Source organism: Limanda limanda, chromosome 15, assembly GCF_963576545.1.
Source record: "Limanda limanda chromosome 15, fLimLim1.1, whole genome shotgun sequence".
NCBI classification, from domain to species: Eukaryota; Metazoa; Chordata; class Actinopteri; order Pleuronectiformes; family Pleuronectidae; genus Limanda; species Limanda limanda.
The window spans coordinates 8,514,254-8,541,539 of record NC_083650.1 but is presented as its reverse complement, the minus strand read 5'-3'; the positions used below and the strand labels follow the sequence as shown (position 1 = coordinate 8,541,539).

Here is a 27,286-nt window from a genome sequence, read left to right as displayed (position 1 = left end):
TGTGTGCACAAGCCCCACAGCACAGACGAGCGCTTTTCCTGGTGAAAATGCTGTCAGTTTCCATCCCCCACAGTGAATGTCTGACTCTGTTTATCTGGCCTGCTCAGCACATGGGGGCCAGTAAATGATGTGTGAATTTACATTAACATTGTTAGCTCCAGCTTTAATTAGTGGGAAAATGCTAACGAACAGAGAATACATCCATATTTCAATAATAATGCCTCCATTTCTGCTACTAAAAGTGTGTTTCTCTGCCTCAGTGTGCAGATCAGGAGTGTGTGTGTGTGTGTGTGTGTGTGTCTGTCTGTCAGGGCCTTGCCAGACAGCTGAAATAGACTCCATGGGAGGGTGTACTCTCTCACAGGCGTCCGTTACAGGCTTGGCCACATCTGCAGCGGGCCAGCCATCTGCACCCATTGTCTCAGAGGCACAACACAGCCCTGCACGCATGGCTGGATTCATAAAGGCAGGCCCTTTCCCCTCTGTCCTCCTCCATGCCGCACAGTGCGAGGGGGAAAATTACTTCTTAATCCCTCAAAGGACAACAGAAGTTGACCATCATGCTAGAAGCAAATTTAATTTCAAGGCTAGTTGTATTTCTCCTCATGGGAGGATGACTTTAAGGGTTTTGTTAAGTATGGACACTTTCACTATCATATAAATTGTGTTTTAAGCTGAGTTATACGACCCAACCTAACAAATGGGTGCTGCTCATTCTGACATTAAACATAATTTTACTGACAATTGTCTAGTTCTTATAGTGGAAATACACAACCTAATTTATCTCTTCTCCTAGTTTGGTGGAAATCAGCTTTGTAGATTTTGCATAATCGTGCAAAAAAGAAACAAGCCTGGTAATGACGCAACTCCAGGAAATGTGATTGTTTAAAAAAACAATATATATATGAAAATACGACATAAAAAAGAAAAAATATAACAATATATATGTGTATGGTATAAATGTATAGCATTACTAAACAACTAGGAAGAAATACAACATAAACAACAGTCTGACCCAAATTTAAAGAGATGTTAATCACAGATTACAAACACAAGCAGTATTATTGATATTAATGTGGTGCCATCACTCTAGCTTTACTGCCTGTGGGGCCTTTAACAGCACACAAGCCTCAACTGATTACATATTTATAACTGCGACCAACCCTTGGCAGCTCCCCCCCGATATCCAGTTTAGGCTATTGATTAGACCTGATATTAACTTCCATGTGGTCACTTTTAAAGTCTATTCACATAAACTCAGATATTAACTGTGCCGCCCAGAGGGAAATCTCGTCTAATCAGTTGATTAACTTTGAAATAAAGCAGACAGGTTACAAAAAGGAAACGTGCATTACTTCAGCATGTCCCTGATATGCAGGTTGAACTACTGATAAGATCTGATATACACGTTCCAATTGGTCGTCATGCTTGTTCACTGCTAAAGTCTACATGCTTTTACATGCTTCTACATTATATCTGCATGATGAGATCTGATAGTTACTTCCATGTAGTCACTTTTTAGGTCCACTCCAATAAACCCAGATATCAACTGTGCAGCCTGCACATGAGAGGCAGATTTACATTCAGATTATCAAACTGAAATAAAGCAGCCTGGTTACAAAAGAAAACATGCTTTATTCCAGCATATTCCTGATATCCAGGTTTATTGATTGATTAGACCAGATGTATATTTCCAATTGGTCTTGATGCTTTTTCACCTTTAAAGCCTCAGATATCAACTGTGCAGCCTGCATATGAGAGGCAGATCTACATTTAGTTAATTAAAATTTAAATAAAGCAGCCCGGATACAAAATAGAACATGCATTATTCCAGCATGTCACTGATATCCAGGTTAAACTAATGATTAGGTCTTATATTTACCTCAGATTGTTCTAAAGTCCAATCACATAAACTTAGACAGTGTATTCTGCATTTAAAAGGCAGCACTTGTTTGTCCAGTTTATTAGTGTGAAATGAAGCAGCCTGGGTAAAAATGAAAACATGCATTACATCAGCATGTCCCTGATACTGTATGACACTTTTTAAGTTTACTCACATAAACTCAGACATTAACTGTGCAGCCTATGGGATCTTATTCATCCGGTTTATTAACACTAAAAAGGAAACTTGCAGTATAACTCTGCACGTCCCTGGGCATGAGTGACTAGTTGTTCCCCTCGCTGTATTGATAATGAGGATTTATTGTGGCACGGGTTGACAATGAATGCAATGTGCATGCGTTAGTGGGAGGGATTATCCACCAAGTAGGGCAAGTGGCTGAGGCTAAGGACTGCGATTCCATCCAGCCTGGTTCCATTCAGTCATCCGCCGGCGCACAGAGAGAGAGAGAGAGGGGACGAGGGGCTGCAGACTCCCAGGGACACAAAGCCCGGAAGAAAAAAACAAAAGGTTCCAAAGTGAAAAGATGGTGAAGTGCATGCGGCAGAAACCCGCAGAGGAGCTGCTGTCCGAGTCGGAGGATTTCGGGGAGATGATGTCGGACTGTTCCCTGAGCGACGTCCTCTACTCCAAGTGTTCCGCAATGGACCAGATCGGCTCCTTCATGAGGAACGTGCAGGTGCTGCTGGATGCGGCGGATTACATAGAAAGCGTGGAGAAGACCAGCGGAAGTAAGTAAAGAGAAGGAAATAAACGTGTGTGTGTGTGTGTCTGTGTGTGTCTGTATGTGCGTGTGCGTGTGTGTGTGTTTTAATGCACCGGGCAGACAACAATAGAGGCGACAAAAGACGCGCAGCGGACGCACGAAGTCCCCCCCCACCCCCCCTGCAGAAAGCCAAAGATAATTAACCCTGTCACTGCACATAGCCAGCACCATCCTCCCAACACTCACTTTGTATTAACATTTAATAAGAAGTCAGGAAATAGCCTGTGTCTGTTTCATGTGAGGAACCGCAGCACCAGACCCACTAACACTCGCCTGCAGCTAATATGATATCCACTCCCCCCCCCCCCCTTCGTTGAAACTGCTCTGATCATGAACTCAATCATTCCTGTTATTTTAATGCATCACCACACACGTGCACGTTTAAGTTAATACACGCACACATTTATAGTTTCAGACCCCAAACGTCCCATTTAATCTCCCTCACGTCCGATCCCGTAGAATATCGCGTTTTTCCCCAAATGAAACATAACTCGCTTCCACTTTATTTATATTATGCATCCAAATGTTTCGATTCGTGTTGTAATTGAAACTGCAAATGTTTTAATTCAGAGCCCGGCAGCTCTTTATCCGAGGCAGCACCTGCTTCCTTGTGTGTGTTGTTCACATGGTTTCCACATGGAACAAATTGGGAGGCTCTCATTGGTCGGGACACGGAGTCACCGCACTCGGCCAATCAGACGCGACTTCACATTTGACGTCTCATGTTACTGGGAGGAAGGGTTCACGGGAAATGTAGGAAACAGTAACCACAGTTTAGATATAAAAAGGGAAGTGAGAGAATATTCATAAAGGCCACTGCTGTACACAATGTAAAATACACAATTACTCCATAAATTTCAATCTGTGATACAAAGTGTTCATATTAATAGTTTTGTTTCTATTCTTTACGTTTAGTTCCATGTTTGTTCTGCTACACATCACATATTACAGTGCAATGATTACATCAGGCCAAATTAGGTCAAATCCAACATGCAAATCCAAGTGTTCATGAGCCTATTTTTGTAACGGTACAATATTTACATGCATAATCCTCTCAATCTTTTTTTCATCGCCAGAGTGTGAGCACGGCTACGCCTCCATATACCCTGCAACCCAGAGCGAGCATCAGCAGAAACAACGCAAATTCAAAAACAGGAAATTGGACAATATTCTCAATAGGTAGGTTCAAAAAGTCTCTGAATGCAATACAGACAGAAGGCCTTTTAAATCTGATCTAATCTGTGATACATTTATAAGCTGTTTTGCGTGACTGATACTTGTGTAACAGTTTTGTTTATATATTTATAATTTCTACAGGTCAGCGCACAACGAACTGGAAAAAAATAGGTGAGTAAAACCAGATTGAGGAGGTGGTTTGTGTGCATGTTTGTAATCAAAACAGTAACAGTCAGGAATATTAAGGGCGTGAAATAGGAAGATGAAGATAGTGAAATGTTGTGACCAGGGCATCATGAGATTTCTGCTTCTGTCTATGGAAATTGTTTTTTATTACGTGACAGTTTCACAAAGCGCACATGCAGAAGTAAAAGACAGGATCTCCACAGTGTTAAACTGCTGTAGGAAGTGAGCCTCACTGGGAGTTTGTTTAAACCTTCATGCTGATAAACCAAAAGCTTTCTCCATTCTGCCATGTTTGCAGATTTTGTCCCTAAATGAAATATGGTGACTGTACCATTTCAAAACCAGACGTACTGCAGGACTATAAATCAGCTTATCTTAGTAAGATATTTTTTTTATCAATAGCTTGGAAATTCACCTCCTTGTATTGCACTGTGCATTTTGCAAGGCAAATAGAAGGGAGGTGCAACGCAGCCTCTGTAGCAGCGCTGCTCCTGGAGGACCTGCAGACATTTCCCCAGTCAGCACTGGGAACCGTCTGTTTCCAGACAACAGGGCTCCTTCCGGAGAGATTCTCTGCTGCAAGTCCAACTGCAACTGCTTCTTTAGCTTCGGGATGTGGCAGCATCTGCTCCGAGTGGTAAAATGTGTCAGGACACATTTATCCCACCCCCCCAAAAATGGATTGTCCAGCCATGTGCGGGAGAATCTTAGATTAAGAGATGAAAGGGTTAAAAGAGAAAAGCTTATTTCACATCCAAATTTTTTTTGGGCTACAAAATGGAGGCCAACACAGGCAGGAGAGATGACATCACAACTTGACCTACATTTTACTCCATTATTTGAAGGGGTGGTGCGTGTCCTCTGACCACAGGCCTCAGAGGATCGGAAACGCAGTATCAGGCTGACCTAAGCAGATTTTAAATCTGGTCCCAGACAGATCCATGTGTAACTGGGAAGGAGTCAGATGGTGTCTAACCAGCAAATATGGATGACTAGATAAATCAAGTAATGACATTGCTCCTAACAGATGGAATAATGGCATCATAATTAGATTTGATGTGGACGTATCAAATAGCTGATTGCCTTAACTATGACAATAATGAGGAAATATTGACTCTGTTATGTACATGTGAGCTGTTTCTAAGGAGAAATGTCTCTTCTTGATTGGGTCTCCTCCCCCAGACGAGCACATCTCCGCCTGTGTTTGGAGAGGTTGAAGTCCCTCATCCCTCTGGGACCAGACTGCAGTCGGCACACCACGCTGGGACTGCTCAACAAGGCCAAATCACATATCAAGGTGTGGTTGTCGAACGAAACCTGGGTGGTGATGTAAACCCTCACAAAGCCAAAGATAATATGTGTACTGAAAACACATAATTAAGATTTGTGCGGCTGTTCCTTTGAGTTTGAGTTCAAAACAGGGGACATTTCAGGATAATATCCAAAGTTCAATGCATGGCTGAAAGCGGCTATAGTGACAGCATATGAAACCTAAGCCTTACAAGTTAATAACCTGTTTTGTGTTAAGTCCACTAGCTCTAAATCTTGGTGACTCACAGACTGTTTTCTGCTCAAGATACTTCACTGCCTCTCAGACATTGAGCAGCTCCACTCTGCATACAAAGCTCAACATTAGTTCTCCACTAAAAGCTTGAAATACGGTTCATCTTTAGGCACAGTGTACATGCCAGATAGTTGTTAGGTTGTTAAAGGAAGGTTTGATAATTTGTTTCTGAAACACTTTTTATCTTATTTGTTGAAATTCTCTTCACGTCCCGATCGATAAATTAAGTCGTCTGAAAGGAAGAAAAAAAAGCCAGTGGTCCTCGCAGCACTGAAATGAACACGACCATTTGGTCAAATCGCTGCAGTCTGCTGTAGTTTTTCCAGGATTACCAACCTTTGCTTTAAATGAAACATTGACTAGGTACAGAAACAAAGATGTCAGGGGGTTTTCCCAGGCACTCCGATACACTCTGTCTGAAACATTCAAATGAATTGCACTTTGGAATCAGCGTTAGGACATAAAGCTGTTTGGTTGTTTCAGTTTTCCTTTCCCTTTGAACAAATCTCTCTTGACAAGTGTGATTTGGACAATTGGCTCTCACACATAGGAAAATGTGAACATTTTCTATGATGGGTCTGTAGAGCATCAGATCAGATCTGGACCACCGAGTGTGTCAGAGTTTCATGAGACTGAAAACAGGCTCAAATGAATCTGTAGCATCACAGCATCCAAGACTCAACATGGCTGCCATCCAGGCCAGATTTAAAAAAAACGAAATTCTACTTTCTTGGGCCCGAACTGTGCAGGCCCCTTTCACGGGAAGCAGCTGAGCGATGACTGAGGGCTGAGATATAAAAAATAAAAAGGCGTTCTTGACAGCAGTCTGTTTATCACAGAAGGGGAGATAATGGATAAATAGCTATGATGTTAACTGTGGACTTTGGACTTGGTCTTTTTGAGGTTGCAGGAAATCGGGTTTCTGAATGCTGGGTGGTATTTTCAGAACCGGAGGCTGTGTAGTTGTAGAAGTTGAGTAAAAGAGAAAAGAGACACAGAAGGTTCAAGACAGATTAACAAATAAATCTATTGTGCAATGAGAAAAAAGCACAGACAAGTGCGACTCACTTGCACATTGTACCAAAGTCCATTCAAAAAACAATTTAATGCATTTTTATTATTGGAAATTTAGAAATTATATTAGCAACACTTGATAAATGAATCTTGCTCACAAACCAGGAAGGATGTATTTAGGTATAAGAGGATAAAACATAACATTTTTAGTTAAATCATGCAATAATTTCCTTATTGGCTAAGTAATGTAGTAAATCCTCATGGGAGAAATGAGAGAAAATGAATCATGAGTTGTACCAGATCCAAAATGTGTAACTGTTTAATGTGTCATTTCTACAGCTGGTTATCAGTCTTCAGTTTTGCTGTATGACTTTATTACTAAGCTGAAACTTTTTATTTATTTATGGTGTGATCAGATGTCTTGATTGGTGTGAAACGATTGGATCATTCCTCACTTTATGATTTAATGAGTTTCATATTGCATCGGGTGCAGGACTTTGCTTATTTGTTAGCTTTACTTAATACAGGCTTTACTCAAAACCAATATACAAAACTACACATGAACTGAATCAGTGTCCAATGTGAGGAAGTTATACAAGATTACCCCCCCCCCCCCCCGAAAAATAAGCATTTTTGCCACAGGCAGCACAGAATAACCTTTATTTTCACTGCTATACTGAAACTCATAAAACAATTACCCTGCCTCCTCCATGACGTCTACTCTCACTCATTACCACCACACACTGAGACACCAACTATCACTCTAGAATCCAACCAGCAACTCATTCTTCTTCTTTGGTGAATAATTTATGAGAATGATCCGGGTGTGGCAGAAAACTACAGATTAACATCACATTACTGTGCACAGGCTGAACCTTACCATTGTGTAAATGATCAGTTACAGGTTTCTACAGTAGAACTAACTCATGCATGTCCCTGTTTTCAGAAACTTGAAGAGCTGGACCGGAGGAGTCAGCACCAGCTGGACAACTTAGAGCGAGAGCAGAGGCACCTGCAGAGGCAGCTCTCCCAGCTGCAGCCCCATGGAGAGAGGGAGAGGGTCCGCACAGACAGCCTGGGCTCGAGGATGGACTCAGACCGCTACGAGTCGGACAGAGGTCAGAGCCTTTCAACTTTGTAGTAGTGTGTGTACTTTGATTTCAAGCTCTGTATACCGAGCTCTGCCAAGGCTCAACAGTCCCCATCTGATTTTCATCAAGATCTATTAACTATTTCCTTGGTAAACAGTGACAATGTCAAAAAATGATCATAATCTTGTAATGTTAAGGGAAAATAAAACATTGCTGGATCCAGACCCTGATCTGGATCTGCACCCAAATTAAATAGGTCCTTCCCTCAACAAATAACACTTCCTTCAACCAATGGTGTAAAGGAATCTTGCTTACAACATGCAATCAGACCAACCTACGCACAAGTGGGCAGGGGTGAAAACATAACCTCCTTGGCGGGGGGAAATATCAAGTCTTACAAGATTCTAATAATTCATCTGTATTCATGTCGCTGTTTTGTTTTTAATTTGAACAGAGGAAATTGAAGTGGATGTGGAAAGCACTGAGTTCTCCCATGGAGAAATGGACAGTGTCAGCACCAGTGGTACCAGTGACCTGGAGGACCACAGCAGCCGACTGAGCTCGGCCAGTGACGAGGGCTACTCCACGTGCAGTTTAAAACTGGCCTTCTCTGCCTGAAGCACCAGCCTATACATTCACTTCAGCTGCAGTCTCTTATGGCTTTCACCTTTTTCCAAATACCAGCCTACAGCTCCATTCTCCTCCTTTGCAGTTTAGGTTTAACTTGTATCCAGAAGAACCAGCCTCAATCCTCCCACCTTTCCCTGACAAATGAAAACATCTGCTCCAACACGACAACCAGCCTTAAGTTCGACTCAGAGTCAAAGTTTGAAATTGTCTCCCTTTCTAAAAGCCCAGGGGCTCGTCTACATAGAAACGTTCTACCCGACAGCCTCCAATTTAACATCTCTTGCAATATAGGTCTCCTCATTTTCAAAGTTGACTTTAACCAATCACCTGAATGTCCCTTTACACAAACCTGCACTCAACACTGATCCTGTAGAGAGAAGGAGAAACTCTACCTTTAGTGAAGTTGACCCTCTGAAACCAGCAACAACGCACACACACACACACACAGAAAAACACCCAGTACCAGCTAGAAACACATTATTGGGAACGTATGCGCCATTTGCCTTGTAAAACAACATGGCCCTTCTCCTCTGGATGGAAAATCCAGATGACACTTGTCAGTGAACAGTCCAGTGACAAGGGCTTCGATGTCTGCATTCCAAAACATTTATTCCACTTCGATAACCTCTGCTTTAGGACCCACACCCACCACACACCCATGTGGCGTCCCTCCTCGTGACCGAAACACACTCGTATCCAAACAGGTGGTGGCGTTCCACCCTTGTTATTCTAATTTATTTTCCATATGATTATAGTATTTATTTTTTGGTATATTTAATTGTACTATAGCTAGGTCTTAGTCATGCTTGAATAAAAAAAAAAAGTGCTCCCCCCCCCCCAATGTTAACCAAATGACTTGACATGTAATTAATCCCCACTGTTTGTTGAAAGAATGAAACATTCCTTTCCCCTACTGTGCGCTGAATCAGTTTCTTTTCAGTTAGACAGTAATAAGCTAAACCCGCACTTGTCCAAGCACAAGGCTCAAGCAATAACACATCTAGTTTTGCCATATCTTCAATGTCCGCTGTATTGACGGCGCACTATTTTGTCCGTCCAACACCAAATGAGTCTGCTAGTTCTCCACTTGCTCCAGTAATGGTGTCAGTTATTCATTATCAGGAGTAATAATGATTGTAAGGAAAAATGAAAAGACAAAAAAAGCTATGGTGCATGTGTGTTGAATGTAGCCTTTCTAATCATGTTGTGATGTGCTTTGGATTGACGAGTCTTTTAAACATGTCTGTAGCATGAACAGCGTAGACACTACAGAATGATCAGTTTGGTTTAGACTTCGATGTTTGATATGTTATCTTTTTTTGTATCCGAGCAAAAAAAAGTACACGTTGAAATCCTTTACATTTGGAGTCTTCCCCCCGCTAATAGTTCAATTGCACTTCTGACCCGTTCAAACCCACAAACAAATTAGAAAATATGACCCATCACCATCTGCATTTTTCCTGATCCAAGTCCTACAAGTACATCACCACCAAATTGTGTCTTAACATGGGTACGACTCTTGCACAAAGTTCTTGATACAGGTTTCTGACCCCCCCTCCCCACCCCAACCTGAAACTATGAAATGCACTATGACTTTTGTGAAGGGAATATGATGAAGCACACCCCAGAATGTTTCCCCTTGTGCTTAATCAGCCATCAGAGGTGACTTTTTTGCAAAAACATGCACTGCTGGTCCCCTGCTAATACTTTGTCAGTTCCCGATGACTGTCCCCAGAATCTCAATAAACCTCTACAACCCACACATAAATCACTGTGGTCTTTTTTGGGGATTTGCCTCCATTAATGTTTAGATAGTATTGGTTGTCTTGCATTAGACTGACACACTATAGTTGGTTACAAGCATCACTTAGGTATTAGGTTCACAGTCAAGTAGAATGGCCCAATAAGTCTTAAAACCGAGCTGCATACAATAAGATCAATCCCCAATATGTCTGATGTTTTACACGATCCATTCATTATACACTAAGACATCAGAGAAAGTGTCAAACCCCAAATTTCTCAACATCAAAATCAAGAAAAATCCTGAAACTGCAAAAAAGATTTAATGGGTATTTTGTTGATGAAAATCAATTGGCTTGTTTTTGCGTAATCTTACAGGTAAACCAACCAAACAAACAAGAGTGAAAACATAAGCTCCTTGGATGAGGCGATTCAATATCCTGAACTAAGGAAGTGGAACATATCCAAAACAATGTTTTTATAACTTCAATGGTCAAATGTTGTATAGAAAGTTTGCTCATGACATGATTATAAACGATACAAGTCTTTACTGCCACCTACAGGACCTGACAGCACCACAATATAAAAGTGACGTAACAGTCCAAATGAGGTGGAGGCAATTATTTAAAAAACTGAAAACAAAACAATGTTTATTTCACTGTTATATATATATACACAACACCATTATTAATGTTTAGACACACAAAGAACTGGTCAGTGGTGAAAATCCAACCTCAAATTTACACACCCAGTCCACAGGTTTATACACATCTTAGCAGGAGTTCGGTCTCGGTGGAACCTCGACACAAACAGCAAACTGTTTCTGGCTTTACTAAAACACCACAATCAGTTCTTACATAACACGTGACCTTGTTCTAGTGCGGGGAGGGAAATGTTTTTTGTTGTTGTACCTACATAATATATAAGAAAACTACATCAATATTTTAACAATGGTGTGCAAGCAATTAAAAGTTGTCTTCACTTGAGAAACTTAAATCATGTATAAACACAATGGAAAGCACTGACACAGCTGGTATACAGTGAGTTGTTTTATGTACAGAATATATGAGGTCATTGAGGCATTAGATGTCTGACGTTGTATTTTGATGTGTCGTTGTACTGGGTCATTGGTTTGTCTGCAATACCACATGTTCCCACTCCGACCTTTCCATTCACGCTCTCTGGAGACGCAAATATACTCCTCTTTACCTGCGGAAGAAAAGAGACACACCATTGTTAATGGCTTCAAATGTACAAGCATCATGAATGAGCAACAACAGACATATGATATTTACATTTGTTATGATTGAAAGATTCATGCAACTGTGTATATGAAAAAAAAAACAGGTGCTGCCAGGTTTGATGATGGAGCAGAATCCTATGAATAGCTTTTCTCTACACTGCACAGGCTCTGGGACTCCCAATGACATACAGGTTAAATTAAGCTCTAATGACCTCTGCCTGGAAACTGGTTACCATACAGCTCAACTTCCAAATCAAATAGTCAGTGGCCTTTCAAATTGAATGCATTTACGTGCACATTTAGTATCAGTGGTTATGAGGATTTTTCTGTTCTTTTTGTGTGACAGTTCGTTAACATCATATCCTGATTTCAGCATCTTAGATAAGCCTGTATCCCAGTTTTGAGAAAGCAGAGAACTCTGTATGTAGCCATCTCATCCTGGTTTCTGACCTCTGCTGACTACATGTGCGGGCGTGGCTTCAATGTGACACAGCTATTAAAACGATGCCCTATTCATACTCCATAGGTTTTGCCTCTCCATCAACTGCGCCCTGGTTCTGTGCCGTTGCAGTGACAGCTTGACACCGGCCAAAGTGGACGATAAGTTTAATAGTTGCTGTTGCTCTCATCTCCCATGGCTGGCTATAATGTGGATCAGCCAGAATCCACACTGCGATGTTGGTATTAAAAGGAGTTCAGACCAGTACAAGCAGCCACATTTTCAATTGCCACTGTACAGCAATCAAAATTGCAGACAGGCTGTGTTGTGGTAACCATGGTAACGTTAAACTCTAGGGACTCCTGCTCTAACAGCCCTCAGTTATTAGTAACAGGGATACTTGTATTCATCATGTAACAGCGGTTTGAATAATCAGATTTCTTAATTTTCCATGGAAACACCATATCAGGAATATGATCAAACCAGCTTACTAAGGTGTCTGTAAACAAAGTAGTTGTGACAAGGCCAATACACATAACCAGCACAGATTAGATTACCCAAAATGCATTTTGATGAACACTTGTGTCGCTACTAACATGTCTCCACAACCCCTTCTGAACTCAACACCTAAATAAACAGCCCTTGTCCCTCCTCGACACCAACTTGTTGAGGAGGGGCATCTTGACTTGATGGATATCTTGTTTTGCCAATTGTCTCTTTACAATGTTCTATATTGGTTGTCTGGTTATTTTAAATGTGATCCAATTCTAGGGATTTACTACTGAACCACTGTTGCAGAGCATTATATTAAGCAGGAAACAAGAATTCTACAGGTTACATATATATATATATATATATAGAGAGAGAGAGAGAGAGAGCAAACGTACCTGTCCCTTCTTGTTCTTATTGTAGGCTTTGTTGTTGAACGTTTGCCACTTTGACTTCTGCTCCTCCCTCTCCTGCTCCAACTCCTTCATCCTCAGAACCTTCTTCTGGGCTTTCTTCTTCTTATATTCTCTCTGGTCTGCTATTTGTTCTTTCCTGAAAAAAAACAGAGACAGGGCCAAAAACCTAAATCAGGTCCACGAAGTCCACTGTGCATCCATCTTGAAGTGACGGCTAGTTCCATTACATTCACCCATGTAATGAGGGTGGCACAGCAGAGCGTTTATTGATTAACTCCAGTCACTGGTGATTATTTCTTAGAATTTCAGTCATACATTTTAGTAAAGATCAAGACCTACATGACATGAAAAGGTTAACTAATTAAAAATCTGGAGTACAACAGCAATTAGGAGAGCTCAATTTCCCATGAGTGGGAAACCAACCACACTACACATTACTACCAATTATGTCTCTAATTAGGCAAACAGAGTTAAAGACCGCTCATATATTTTCATTAAAGTGTTAATAAGAATGACTTAAGCAGACTTGTGTGTATGCCTATTGGATGAGTGAAGTGTTTCTTGTTCGTACCTTGATTTGGGCTTCATGTTCCCGTCCTCATCCGAGCGTTTCCCCTCCTCTGATGGTTTGAGGTTCTGCAGAGGGATCACTTCGGCGTTCCCGTATCCAGAGAAGGTGACAGCTGCAGTGCCGTTCTCTCGGTCTATCTCCTCAATCTCAGCCTCATACACCCTGCCAAAGAATCACGTCTGTAAGAAGGTGAGTATGAGCCAACGACTCAAGCTCTACTTAATATACAAAGTGAAAAACTACAATGCAATAATTAATAAATCATTATGAGACACGTGTGACAAGAATATGAGTAGGTATTTCCCTCAAAGTAAATTATTTTTCTATGTAAGGTAACTCATTCATGAAATTGAAGTACAGTTTTCATTTTTACTGTAACAGTTTCAGACATTGTGCACTCAAAGCTAAACAAACATTATTTCAATAAAATATTACCTGTGCATCCTGTAAGCAAAGTAAGCTAAAGCTACGGCAAACGTTTACATGGTGAAACCATCTCAACACCTTCTAGATAATCGCAGTTGTCATTCCCACAACATTGAGAGCCCAAAAAAAGATCTACTCAAGGCTTGGCTCTGCTAGGTTAATTGATTTCATATAGGTTTTTATAGCAAGCTTTGAAAAAGGAAAATTGTATATGGTTTGCACTTGGGTTATCTCACTAGAACTACATGCACACATTCATTTGGCAGCTTAATCAATTAATGTGAAGCATGAACCTTATAATAATAGCCTAAATAAAATGTGTGCTCCTAATTCTGTGCCATAAAAGGCATGCAGTTGCATGTTAATATTGTCACAAGAATAGGCTGGTGATACTCACTGTCCATCCTGACTCCACTGGGCCATACACCTGTTTCCCACTTTCCAGCTGTGCTTCACGGGGACAGCGTCGGAGCCGTTGGTGGTGGAGGCTCCATCACTGGGCTGAGCGGTCAGGAGGTCGCTGGTCAAATCGATGACTTCCTGTAAAAGCAGGAACAATCAAAACATTGTCAGATGTACATGGAGAACATGGACAATTCTTTCCCTGAGAAAAGAATCAAAAATCAAGAAGGCATTTGAAGGATACTAAAGAGCTTCACTCTTTAAATTTCAGAACATTTTTCATCATATGTAATCTGTGCAATCTATGAAAACAAAGGATTTGAGTACCATAGTCAACCAGATTAATTAATTAGGCCCCGAGCACTGACAGACGTGAGGCCCTATTGAAATTGAAAGGATTATTATTCAGGCAAATTAATTGGCTTTGTGAGGGCTTTTACATGCTCAAATTCTTTGCAAAATTTGCAGAAAGTTAGAAAGTGGTGAAAATGTACGTATTCTGGAGGAATTTTTAATGGGCGTCGCAAAATGGCTCAACGGTGCCCCCGAGACCCCCGGAACGTGTTGACATTGACCGATCTTCACAAAAATTGATACACAGGTGTATCATGACCAGACAAACAAAAAAGTCTTGGGTGCAATTGGAAAAAAGCAACAGGAAGCCTGCTATTTTGCATTTAGTGGCCATTTTGGCCATATTCCACATTTTTACTTTGAGGTACTTGTACCAGGGCTTACATCAGATCAACTTCAAATTGAGATGGGTGTCATCACAACAAGATTGAGATACAAAGTTATTAATAGATCGCGTTTTCGTCACATGGTGTGACTGTGGCGTGGCGTCAAAGTTTGATTACACGCCATTAAAACACGATGTTCTGTATACATGGACCATGAATCCTTTGATGCTGAGCCGTAATCAAACAACTCCACTCCTGCAGTGACAGTGGTCAAAGATCAAAGGAATATTTTTGTCTTGTTAATTTTGTATTACTCCATCAACTGACATGTACCTTTGAGCACATTATTTAATTATATATCAGAAATCTTTAAATAGCAACACATATTTAATAATTCTAATCACTATAAGGTATTAAATTGCTTATAAAATAAAGAGCTGGTCACAACACTTTAACGATTCTCTGATTATAAAGCACAATCTACTACTGATGTGTGTGTGTTAGATTCACAAAGACACAAACCTGTAAGTCTTTCTGGAGCTTGAGCAGATCCTCATTCTCCTGATCGGTGGATAAAGCCACTTCCACTTGCTGCAGCTGAGCTTTGTAGCTGCTCAACTGTTTCGCCAGATCGTCCGACATCTGCGGGAGGACAAAACAACAGTTAGCCGTCAGCTAGCCGTGTTAGCACATGACTGCTAAGCAAAACGATTCAACACCGTGAGCTGGTCCACTTTACCTTGAGGCTAACCACAAATATCTGTATTCTGTATTAAACGGGTGATAAGTGAGACGTAAGATAACCGAAGTGAGCAGTAGAGGTGTTACGGGATGTTTTAACAACAACGATAGCTTTAGCACGCTAGCATCATCCCTGGGCCCTGTATCCTCGACGCCACTGTGACGTGCTGCGGCTGCTAGCTCTGCGTTAGCTTGTGCTAGCTGCGGCTCGAACAACGTGTCTCCGTGTGTCCTCACCTCTGCGTTAGTCCTTCTTCTCTGTGAAAACTACGAACATTCAATTCTCCTCCTCGGTTATTTATCTGAAGGCTTCACAACAGTCCGCTGTCCGTCGGGCCCCTGGTCCTCAAACACAAAAACACAGCCGGAAACTCGCCTGGGTTTGTCGCGATGAAGCCACAACTCTCGCTCGGGTCTAAAGGAGCTTCTCGTGATAGCGCCCCCAGAGGCGCTGCCCGACATCAAAGGTACTTTGATCAAGTCCCTTTGGTCCCAAAACTGACAGATTACATTGGTTATAATAGATTAAATTATACATTATACTATAGGACATTTACTGATAGATCAATGTTTATGTCATAAAATATAAATAAAAGGTAGTAGTATCTTACAAAACAGTCATAGCCTAAAACCAAAGAGAAAAAGTTATCACCCTACAATAAGGATCAACTTTTGTAAAAATATAATTATGTGTGTGTGTATGTGTGTGAACTGCTATACAATGTTCACAGTTTATGCCATAATCTCATATCCCCTATGAGGCAAATCACAATTTGTCTCATAGGGGATATGCAAGGTGTGACATCGTCTGTTCTGAACCCTCAACCAGATTAAGTGAAAAACTACACTTTGCGCGGATGAAAATGATTTGGATTCAGAGTCTGAACAGAAGTGATCAGCAACCAATCATTCTTTTTCACCCACTTTTTCCCCCCATAAAATAACAGATTAAAGTTAAACGTACAAGAAAACATGAGTCTGATAAGAACTACCTAAAATGACAGAAACCATCTCTGAGAGACATTTATTGAATGTGTATTTTGACTCTTCACCTTGGTCCGTGTTGCATCTGCTAACACAGACACCTATACTGCGGCCAGCCACTAGGGGCGATTGAGGCAAATTGGCTTGACTTTCGTGGAGGCGTCTATCTTCAAATACAGTGTAAACTTTCCATCTTCTGTCAGTGGCCAATTCAAACATTTTGCACCTGAACAGGCAGCTCACTCTTTAAACAACGTCCAAGTTTAAGTCAATATGTGTTTTAATCTGTCTTAACAAAATATTGTGCAGCTTCCTTGCAAGCGAGCGTGTAGGTGTGCCTCTCAAATTAAAAAGCAAATGTTGTATTAACATAGTGCCACAACAAAACATACAAGGTTCGCACTTCAGTATGACCATCAGACAATAGACAGGAAAATCCTTAAATAAACCTTTATAGAGAGACCAACCCTTTGACAACACGAATGTTGGTGCTGTTTGAAGAACAAAATGTATGATTGTAAAGTTGGAAATAGAACACTACATAAGTAAAAGGAAAAACAACACTCAATGGGAACAGTAATGAGAGTGTATAACTTTGCAAATGTCATACAGCTGCATTTCTTCCTATCGTTGCCTTGTTTAGTCATGAAAACTCATGTAATTCTGACTTTATTCACTCAAATGTTTGTCTAGCTTGATTTTGTATTCTCACAAACACACTCCTCCTCTTGTTCTCTCACACCATCAGTGACTGATCTCAACATTAAGTGGCTCCGATTTTCCCCTGCAGATAGTGTTTCAAGTCATTTTTCTCTCAGGACATACGTGAACATTCGCTTTAGGAAATAATAGCTACAAACCATATTGAGTCTGTTAATCAATTGTAATTGAATAGACTGTTGAAAAAGATATTACTGCTATAAATCAGAAAATATTGTTAATGTCATAATCAGCCAATGGTTTTTTTTTCAAGTCTGCCAGTCGGCACCAAATTGCTTGTAAATCTCCAGCAGCATGTTTTTCAACCCCGCCCCGTTCCCGTCCTCACTGAAGTGGAGCCAGCCCCACGATCGGCAGCGTCAGACCAGGACCATATAAAATACGCACTCTTCACTTCAGCTGCAGCAGATGAAAAGATCTGCCGGATCCAGCACAGCGAGCCTGTTACATGACCTGTCTTCTGAGGGACTTTACTGCAAAATTGTATTCTATAAGGTTAGTTGAAGAGGATTTTTTTAAGTGTATCATTTTTAAAGTTATCTGATGCTGGAAACAGAGAATACATCAAAGTTCCCTTTGTACATTTTTTTTTTTGTCTTTAAATATCAAGAGACGTGTCTTTTGCTGCTGGTGTTTGTTTTCCCACCGATGAAGAGGATAGATGCAAAGATGCCCTTCAACCGTGTTGCAGTGAGCCAAATGAAAAGCTTGTGATGCTGCGTTCTTGAATGGATCAAATTAACAGACTGCTGGCGAGCAAAGCCTCCGAGCCTCCTCCTCACACAGTGCTGTTCAGACAGCATCGCCACAGCTCATCCTGATGGGTTGTCTTAACTCCACCAGTGGAAATGAGACTTTGTCTGGCAGGCAGCCGTACACTCTGCAGACCTCCGTGCCTCTGACGATCCTGGTGGGCATCCTCATCCTGCTGACTGTTTTTGGAAACGTCATGGTAGTCATCGCTGTGACAACAAGCCGAGCCCTGAGAGCACCTCAGAACTTGTTTTTAGTCTCTCTGGCGTCTGCAGACATCCTGGTTGCCACCTTGGTTATGCCCTTCTCTTTGGCAAATGAACTGATGGGTTACTGGTACTTTGGCAAGGTGTGGTGTGAGATCCATCTGGCTCTGGACGTGCTCTTCTGCACCTCATCCATCGTTCACCTGTGCAGCATCAGCCTGGACCGATACTGGTCTATAACTCAGGCGATTGAGTACAACCTGAAGAGGACGCCGCGCCGGATTAAAGGCACAATCTTCATAGTTTGGGTGCTGGCGGCCATAATATCATTCCCTCCACTTATCACAATGAAAAAGGACGAAGGTGAAGAGGACAGACCTGAATGTAAAATTAACGATGAGAAGTGGTACATTATATTCTCCAGCACTGCCTCCTTCTTCGCCCCCTGTGTCATCATGATCATGGTGTATGTCAGGATCTACCAGGTTGCCAAGAAAAGAACCAGATCCCTGCCAGGTGAGAGGCAACGCCAGAATGGAAACTTAAGAGACACTAAGTGCGGTTTGGACCCCGTGGAGGGAAAGGACATGGAAGGGAGCGAGGTGGAGGCTGGGGAGGGCGGAGAGGTCAACGGGTTGGACATGGAAGAGGAACCCTCCTCTTCCGATGGAAATGAGACCGTCCTGTGTTCCCTGAAGAAGAAGAGGGGTCTCAGAGCAACCAAAGTGGCTCAGGTGACGCAGGGAGAGGCGCCTCCGAAGCCGGAGGTGCCGCCCAGTGTGAGAGCGAGCAGGTGGAAAGGACGACAGTACCGAGAGTGGCGCTTCACGTTTGTTCTGGCCGTGGTCATGGGAGTGTTCGTTCTCTGCTGGTTCCCCTTTTTCTTCACATACACGCTCACTGCCGTGTGCGACTCCTGCTGCGTCCCAGAGACACTGTTCAAGATGTTCTTCTGGTTGAGTTATTGCAATAGTTCCGTTAATCCTTTAATATACACTATATTCAATAATGACTTCAGGAGGTCATTTAAAAAGATCCTTTGCAAACGGGACAGAAGAGGCTTATAAATAAGATTTGTATGTATGCACTTGAATATAATGCATTTTTAATGCTCTCCATAAATGCTTCCATCAGCATAAATATTACATTAAACAGATATTAGAAGATATTTATTGAATTGATATGTGTTTTAAGATTTTGTGTCATTTCATGTCTGAAAATGTGTGTTTTGTAAGATTTGATCATGCACAAATATCTACAGTTTGTGTTACAGCAAGTATTCCAACGTGACCACCTGTGACTGCAGACTCTGACATTGTACAACTGTGAAAAACATGCAAGATATATTTTCTACATGTGTCTGTGTGATTTGTGATATTTAAACTGCTCAGCCATGCTTTTGGTATTGATTTACATACTCGGTAAATGCTTTTTAAATAGACAATAAATAGTGTAATTTGAAAAAATCCTAATTTATATATTAATTGTCAAAACTTCCTAAACAAATATGGGGAAAAAAATGTATTACAACTAAAAACTATATGCTAATAGCAGTATTTTTTATTCCAAGAGAAAAGAAAATAGCCCAAATCTTTGCACATCATTTAAAAAGTATCTCTGTGTAATTATCACCAGTGTTTAAAGAGGGCTGATTTAGAAAAGGGGGGAATTGAAACAGAAAATTAATGCAAATTAAAAAAAAAAATCTTTATACAAGAGTTCAAACAATAGCAAAAAAACATGAAAGCAAATTGTGCCTCAAATTTACGTTTCCCCCCACAGCATCAACTGTCTCCGTTTCTCATAACAAGCACAAGAACAAGACAATTATGTGAAAAGATAATTATGCCTGGGAGGTGAACTGTGGCACAACAATACTGAATGCAGTTTATCATGAATTATAGCCTCTCATATCAGGATGTCATTAAATCCTCCCCTGGAGTCAAACAGGAATCGTACAGCCATAGAAATATGAGTGGCTGCTGCAAATTACACAGAGAGTGTAATATCCACACGGGCTTATCAATGTGTTGTGTTCCTAGTCTTGGTTTGTTATCAACACTCCCTGTCTCTTCTCCTTTTCAGTCCCAACAGCACTATAACTGGCCCTTACATAAACCCCTCTTTAACAAATAGACTTATGGAAGCACTATCACTATGTGAACCTGAACTAAAGCAAACACAGACCATACACGATTGTTTTAACTCGGCAAACATCTCCAACCAACACTACCTCTCGTACATATACAGTGAATAACAGAAGGATTCCCATGACTTTCTCTGTGGGACTCTGGTGTTTGAGATTCCTGTGGTAAATATGTTTGGGTTCAACCACGTCCCACAGTCCTAAAATACAACATGTGTATTACTCACCACAAGTAGTAAGAACCCGCTGATGGAGTTCCCACGAACAAACTGATAAACCACTGGTATTTGAAGCTTACTGGTATGTGAATGCAGATAAAGCAAGATAAAGCAATTTGATAACTATTATTGAACAAGGTTGCTTAATAGGCTTTGTTGAAGCTTTGATGCTGACAGTTGGAATCAACTTGTCTAAACTGTCACTTTGAATGAATGAAAAAACCAAATGATCATAGTTTCTGGGCATTTTTCCTCTTTTACATTATTAAGAGTGCTGTGAAGAAGGGTGGTGAGAACGAGGGAAGACATGCAGCAAAGGGCCACTGGAGGATTCAAGTGTGCGTACATGTGGAACATTTCAACATGGATTTTGTATTAATTGCAACATTATGTAGTCGTCGCTACCATAACATATTTGCAATACAATCCTCATGTATAGTATAATAATTCTCCTTGGCCCTGATTCATGGAACACCAACATGTTTCCTGAGATTAAACTGCAGCGATTGCCTTCTGTACATGGTTTAATTAAAAAGCTGACAACCTTATTGGGCTCTGTCACTATGCTTGAGCAGCAGGATGCATTCATTATATTGTTAGGCGCACACTCACCCAGTAATGGAGACTTGAAATGCCAAAATACCCATTACATTCTCAAATATTCATCAGAAAACAACTCAATAAAACAGAGTCGACTTGTTAATTACATCAGCGGTGATATAGAGAAATAATCGTCTTGATAATGTTGTCACGTGTTGGTTGTTTTAGTTTTCACTCCTCCACGCCTCCAGTTACGTCAGTGTAAATTACTGTGAATTACCGATTGTAAAAACAGCTGTTTACTATAATGTTTACAGCATGTACAGACACACTTTCTCTGCCTGCTGAGAAAGTGATTTATTTCCCCTCTAAAGGCCTCTTCAGAGCACCATGATTTATGTCTGTGACACAGCAGCTTATAAAACAATGCTTTATAAGCCGCCTCTGGCTGGAATTCCTACAACTTTCTCACAGCTCCCCGCTCAGTCGCTTCCATTTACTTCCAATTGCTCCTGCCTACATCTCAAGTGCTTTTCACAGCCCCCCCGACATGTCTCTCTGAAGAGGCCGGAGAACTCAAAAGACCGAAGAGAGCAGACTGGGTCCCAGACACGGTCAGACGAGGGCATCCAGACCATACTAACAGGTCTAAATCATGGCTCGGGATGAATAGAGTGTTTTTAATTGAATGTCGGGTCATTCATTATGGATTGAGCACGATGCATCGTGTACTCTGGGGCAGATAATACGTCCTCCCTCTTGAATTGATATGGATGCAAGATAATCAAATGACATCGTGAAGGATGCAAGCAGCAGGAAGAGCCTGTTTAATTTAATCTCACTCTGTTACTCTCCCTTCTCCTTCTGCACACTGTTGCATCTGAAATAGGAGCATTTTAATTTTACCATCAATTTTCAAGTGTATTTAATGTATTTCTTTACAGTATTTCTAGCTTCAGTGAACAGATTGCATACATGTGACTGCACTTTTGCGAGGCAGAATATGTTTTTAATTGACAGTATATCAGTAAAGCTGTTTGCAGATATGCACTGAACCCCAGACATTTTCTTGACATTTTCTGGAGTGTCTGTAAACATCAGTTGCATCCAACATTTCCTGGAACTCCTGGAATTGTCTGGGCCCAATTCTCTGGACATTTTCCAGAGTTGAAGTCTGAAAACAGCTTAAGAAATGTGGATTTTTCCTGAATTGCTCGAAAGGTCCAACGATTTCCGCTTGATGAGACCAAACCTATTAGAGGCCATTGTAAGGATTTACTGTGAATAGTGTTGGGGATAAAAATAACTTAGCTAATAGCTTCTTATATTTTATGAATTTAGCAGAAAAAGACAAACATGTTTGTTTGGAAGATGCTCGAGAAGACCCCAGGGGATCAGGGATGCTGCTGGATTAAAGGAAGCCAAAAGGATTAGATGAAGTGGAATATAACCAATAAATCTATATACACTATATCTACATGTTTATTCTTGGGGCAGAAAACGCTGTCTTGTATAATCACGTTTATGCTCTTTGTCTTTCTTTGTTGATTTAAAAAAATGATTAGATTGTATTTTATAAGGAAAGTCGTATGCACATTCCATGTAAAGTTAATACAGCAGAGTAATACAACTGATGTGACTGGGGTATTCCCCTTCATGAAAATAGGATGTAAAAGCTTTTTTGGCTGAAGTCCATCTCTCATCTCTCATCTCATATTGAGTACATTGAAACATCACTAATGTTTTATTTCACACACATAAAAAAACAAGCCTGAACTTCTCTGACCTTCTTGTGGCAACAAGTGCCCCTGGGTGAACAAGTGTGTGGGTTTGAGCGAGAGAAGAAGAAAAGAGGAGGGGACGTTTTAAAAAGCTGAACTGAGATCATCCCAAAAATGTGGGTCTTTGTCATTCATCTGACCCGACACCTTCAAAGTTGAAATAAGAAAACATCTGATTTTTAAAAAGTATAAATAACTCATCCTCCTTTCTCTTCATCATTAAAAGCAGAAATACAGCTGCCATCTGTGAAACTCCGAGCACCATCTACGGCAGTGCTTTCTAGGCTCTGCAGCAAATCTTCATCGGTAACAAATGACGCTCTGCACTGCTCAGGAAAACATAATTCTTCCTTAGCACATCTTGTCCTGTCTGCGCTATTGATTGTATCCAATTCCAGTCTAGTCTGCTCCACTCCTCCTGCACGAGCACGTGCACATCACACCCCTCCATCGCACTGCTCCTGGATGAATGTCTGCTACACACACAAGTACAAAGTAAACACCACCTCCTGATCAAGTTTGCCATCACTGTGCGTCATCTGTCCTGAGCAGACAACAATTCATCCTTCTAATGAAAACACTTCCAGTAAAACACACACCTCCACACAAACAGAATGAGCTGGATCACACTATGAGCTGTGACGTCTCTACGGACGTTCAGCTTCTCCTGTTCACACCTGTCATCCACTGCCAAGGTGCCGACGTTGTCTGTTGTTCTTCTTTTTGACAGAGTCTTAAACAACAAGTAAAACCTTCTGAGTATTGTTATGGACACAGGACTCATCAGGCCCAATATCTGATTATCTAAAGTGAAAACGCGACAGCATTGTTAGTCAGAAGGACTAAAACATGAGGTTATTACTCGTAGTATAAAAAAGGGGGTTGAAAGTTATATTTTGCATATAGATTGAATCCAATTTTACATGCAAGATTATACTTCATATATGTGTGAATAAAATATGAGTCAAAATGAATGCCACATTTCTAAAATGCAATCAAATTTTAAAAAGGCAATGCACTGATATTACATTATAATATACTCAAAATATAGCTTTTATTTGAAGGGTGTAGTTTAACCTGTAAGAGCATTTTACTGAAATGGTGTAAGTGTTCCGACAAGTGTGCAACTCATATTTCCAGGTATTGATGTGGATGGTGGACTGGTCTGTCTCAGGCTGGTGATCAGTTTACAGTTATGAGGTGTCGTGTTTTCAGTGTCAGTTTCTACCCAGTTAAAGATAATCTCTCCTTCGCACGACCACCACTCCCAACACTCCCACTGCCTGACATCTGATCTGGGGCGTCCGATGGGTGTGTTGTTACCTGTACTGGTCAGCAGATAGTGTCCCATGTGGCATTTTCCAATCTTTTCAAGGAAATTTATGTTAAACGAATTTTCTTTTCCCAAACATGAGAATTGTGGAGGGTTGACTGGGGATCCTTTTGATGGCTGAAAAGACAGATGAACATTTTATTTAAATATTTCCATCACTGTGTTGTTGAGATTGTCTGTGGTCCTTGTTCCGGATATTGCTGGAAACAACTTGACTTAATTATATTGAAACTAGGTGGCTAAAACACACAGCACACATCTAAATCCAGAGTCGGTACTTCAAAGCGAACTGTTTAAAACAGGTTAAAGTGCAAAGTGTATTTTAAATAGTTCAGGGTGGTTATTACAGAGGTAAATATCATCTCCTTTGAGTCACTCATGTAAAAACTAAGGATTTAAGGTTTTTTTTTACTTTCAGTCCCTAAGCCTCACCTGAAACAGTCTGGAGCCATTTGGAAAAACATGTCTCCTTCTCTCTTGGATTCATCAAAAGACCGTATATGTTGTTTATTGTAGTTTATAAGACCTTATAAGTATATATATCATCCGTTTCCACACTAAAGTTCAGTGATCTGCTGCATTAGATGGGTTTTCCCTCTCAAAATAAAAGTTTCAATCACACCTACACCTCACTACCTGGTTCTGTTCAACCAATCACTGACCTGATCCCGCCTCTCTAACTTTAAACATGGAGTGAACTGATGGTGGCGCCTCCCTGTGGTGAGGAGTGTGTCCCACAGCATCTGTTCCAGCAGCAGATACATCAGGTCTGTGAACTTCACTGAGGATCCTCTCTTTCCTTGTTTAGTTGTTGATCTCTGGACTCTTTATCGTTGTTGAATATCATTCACACTCACCTGAAAATGATTTTTTCTTCACTCAATACTTTATATTATAATTCCTAGTGTTTGTTAATTCAACATGAAAAGTTTCTCTTTTAATCAACATAAAATAATTTTTTCTACAGCAGCCCCAAGTTACATGTTGGTAAAAGAAAAGGCTCATATATTTTTTACATTGAAATAACATTTGATAAATATTGTACAGCCTTTGAGAGGGAGACACGAATATATTTTATATAAACATTATTTCACTATGTTGCTTTCAGCCTCTTTGCATTTGGACGATTAACAAAAATAAAACTTTTATAGAATGAGGAAGTAAATGAGGAAGAGACTTTTGGAGAGAACCTGTAAAGAGGAAGAGAGTCAAGTCCTCGAGAGCAGGTGGGTTTTTTCTTCTCTCCACTGCCTCTACACGTTCGCTCACTATGTGAACTGCTGTGTTTTTTAAAGTAAGGTTTTGACCTTATGTAAGGTGCCTTAATGTATGTTTTGATTTAGCGTACTGTAAATTGTGATGAGCTGCTTATATGAATAAAATATAATGAAATGGGTGCTGGTTTAGAATGGAACGGAACACCTCCCCCAGCTGCCAGCTTGTGGCTCGGCTCAGGGCCCCTTTTGTGCCAAATATTCATAATTAATTATTTAAGAAACATCAATTTATTTTGAAAGAGAATATATGTAAAAAAAAAAATGATCTACTCAAGCACAATAAAACACCTTTAATAATTCCTCAGAGAATAATCAGCAGATCTTTATGGAAGGAAATCCGGATCCTTTGAGGCACAGATATTTATAGAGCGTGTGTAAAATGGGCCAGATCTACACCAAATTCCAGAGCTAGTGAATATGAATGTTGTTTCACAGCAAAGTGTCAGAGACTGAGCAGACAAATGAACACGGTCGAGTGGATGTGGACTCAGCAATACTCTCCCAAAGTGACATTTGTAATATACAACGTGAACAACTGCAGATGGATTACAGCTCATGCACAGTGTGCTGTTACACTGTGTGGTTATGATAAAGGTCTCACCAGGCGTAGTAACAGTGGAGAGCACAGAGCTGAATGTCATTCTCATAGGTTTCACCAGGTCACTGAAGAGCTGAAGTGTTTGTTCTTGCGAAATGTTGGACCATGATTACCGACCTCTTGCTCCCGGCCGGGGAGTCCTTGCATGACTGGGTTTTTCCAACACACGGCTGATTGCAGAGAGAAGCTCACAGCTTGAATCCTGAGAGGAAGGCGGCGTCCCTTTGTTAGTATTTGGGTTTTACTTTATTACATTTTTTACGGGATGGGCTGATGCAATGCAGGATGTAAATGTCTTGTTCCTGGAAGACCTCTAGTAGCTCACATCACTTAATCTGTGGTGATCGCTGATTGACTTTCAGATTTCAGGTTTAATTTGATGGTCTGCGAAGGGGGAGAGGCGATTTCCTTTTCTTGAGACTTGAGACAAATCACCATCATCATTTTATTTCTTGTTTTTGAACAATGCAGTGTTTGTTTTTACACTCCTTTTTTTTCTTAAACTCTTCAAGCCATCCTGCTTTAGATTTGATCTCTTGTAAATGTTTTTATTATGTGTAAACTCAATGATTAAATGTGTGTTTTTTATATTTTATTTGTTATTGAAAAACTCTGTGTATAATGAATCAGATTCCACATTTAACTTTAATAAAGTTAGGTTAACTCCATCCATCGCCTGCATATACATGGTGAATAGCTCAGTGTAGAAAATGGAGGTGTGTTATGATATATTGTGTAATGTATTCATTGTCGTACATATGCCATCTGGCGAGAGCTTTTTTGTAATTTTGAAATCAGAGCCAGGATGCGAAGTAGAATACAACATTCATAACACTTAACAAAATTACTCCCAATATTGCCTCCATCATAAATTCTCACGCCACAACATGGAAAGTCTGAACAGGATTTGATTTTGTTTCATATATTTTACCTGTGATAAACTCTTTTATGTTTTCATAAATGTGTATTTAGCTGGCACTGAGCATGGGCGGATGTATGCATTGATGATCAAATCAAATTCATAGACATTTATATTGTATTTTCTACTGCATTGAGCAGGAGTGAACATAAAACCTCCAACAAGCTTGGTTATTGGAGTATAACGGCCTTGTTCTTATTTATTGCCTAAGCAATATGCATCCCTCAGACTGTCTGTGTATTAACCAGGCTATCAGCTCTAAAACTAAATAGAGAAAATGGGTTTTGTGTAAACATTAACATTAACAAAAAAAACAACAACTAATGCTCCACAAAAA

The 27,286-nt window shown here is 40.6% G+C and overlaps 3 protein-coding genes across 4 annotated transcripts; 2 read left to right on the top strand and 1 right to left on the bottom strand.

Annotated features, from left to right (window-relative positions):
- Positions 1–2,426: 2,426 nt before the first annotated feature.
- Positions 2,427–8,315, top strand: LOC133020920 (max-interacting protein 1-like). Of its 2 annotated transcripts, none has more exons than XM_061087686.1 (6): positions 2,427–2,631; positions 3,743–3,845; positions 3,984–4,013; positions 5,211–5,325; positions 7,553–7,724; positions 8,152–8,315. In XM_061087686.1, the coding sequence occupies exons 1-6, from the start codon at positions 2,427–2,429 to the stop codon at positions 8,313–8,315; spliced, it is 789 nt and encodes a 262-aa protein (XP_060943669.1). The 2 variants fall into 2 exon arrangements, with proteins under 2 accessions (XP_060943669.1, XP_060943670.1); XM_061087687.1 differs by having other exon boundaries at positions 2,496–2,631; positions 3,743–3,832; positions 3,971–4,013.
- Positions 8,316–10,371: 2,056 nt separating this feature from the next.
- On the bottom strand, positions 10,372–15,869 carry smndc1 (survival motor neuron domain containing 1). Its single transcript, XM_061086969.1, has 6 exons — positions 15,712–15,869; positions 15,256–15,375; positions 14,049–14,191; positions 13,226–13,387; positions 12,637–12,790; positions 10,372–11,276 (listed from the first exon to the last, which is right to left on the bottom strand). Exons 2-6 carry the CDS (start codon positions 15,373–15,375, stop codon positions 11,139–11,141), a joined length of 717 nt encoding a protein of 238 aa, XP_060942952.1. The 5' UTR covers positions 15,712–15,869; the 3' UTR covers positions 10,372–11,138.
- A 2,129-nt stretch (positions 15,870–17,998) lies between these two features.
- LOC133020919 (alpha-2A adrenergic receptor-like) lies at positions 17,999–19,204 on the top strand. Its single transcript, XM_061087685.1, has one exon. The coding sequence runs from the start codon at positions 17,999–18,001 to the stop codon at positions 19,202–19,204; it is 1,206 nt and encodes a 401-aa protein (XP_060943668.1).
- Positions 19,205–27,286: the final 8,082 nt, after the last annotated feature.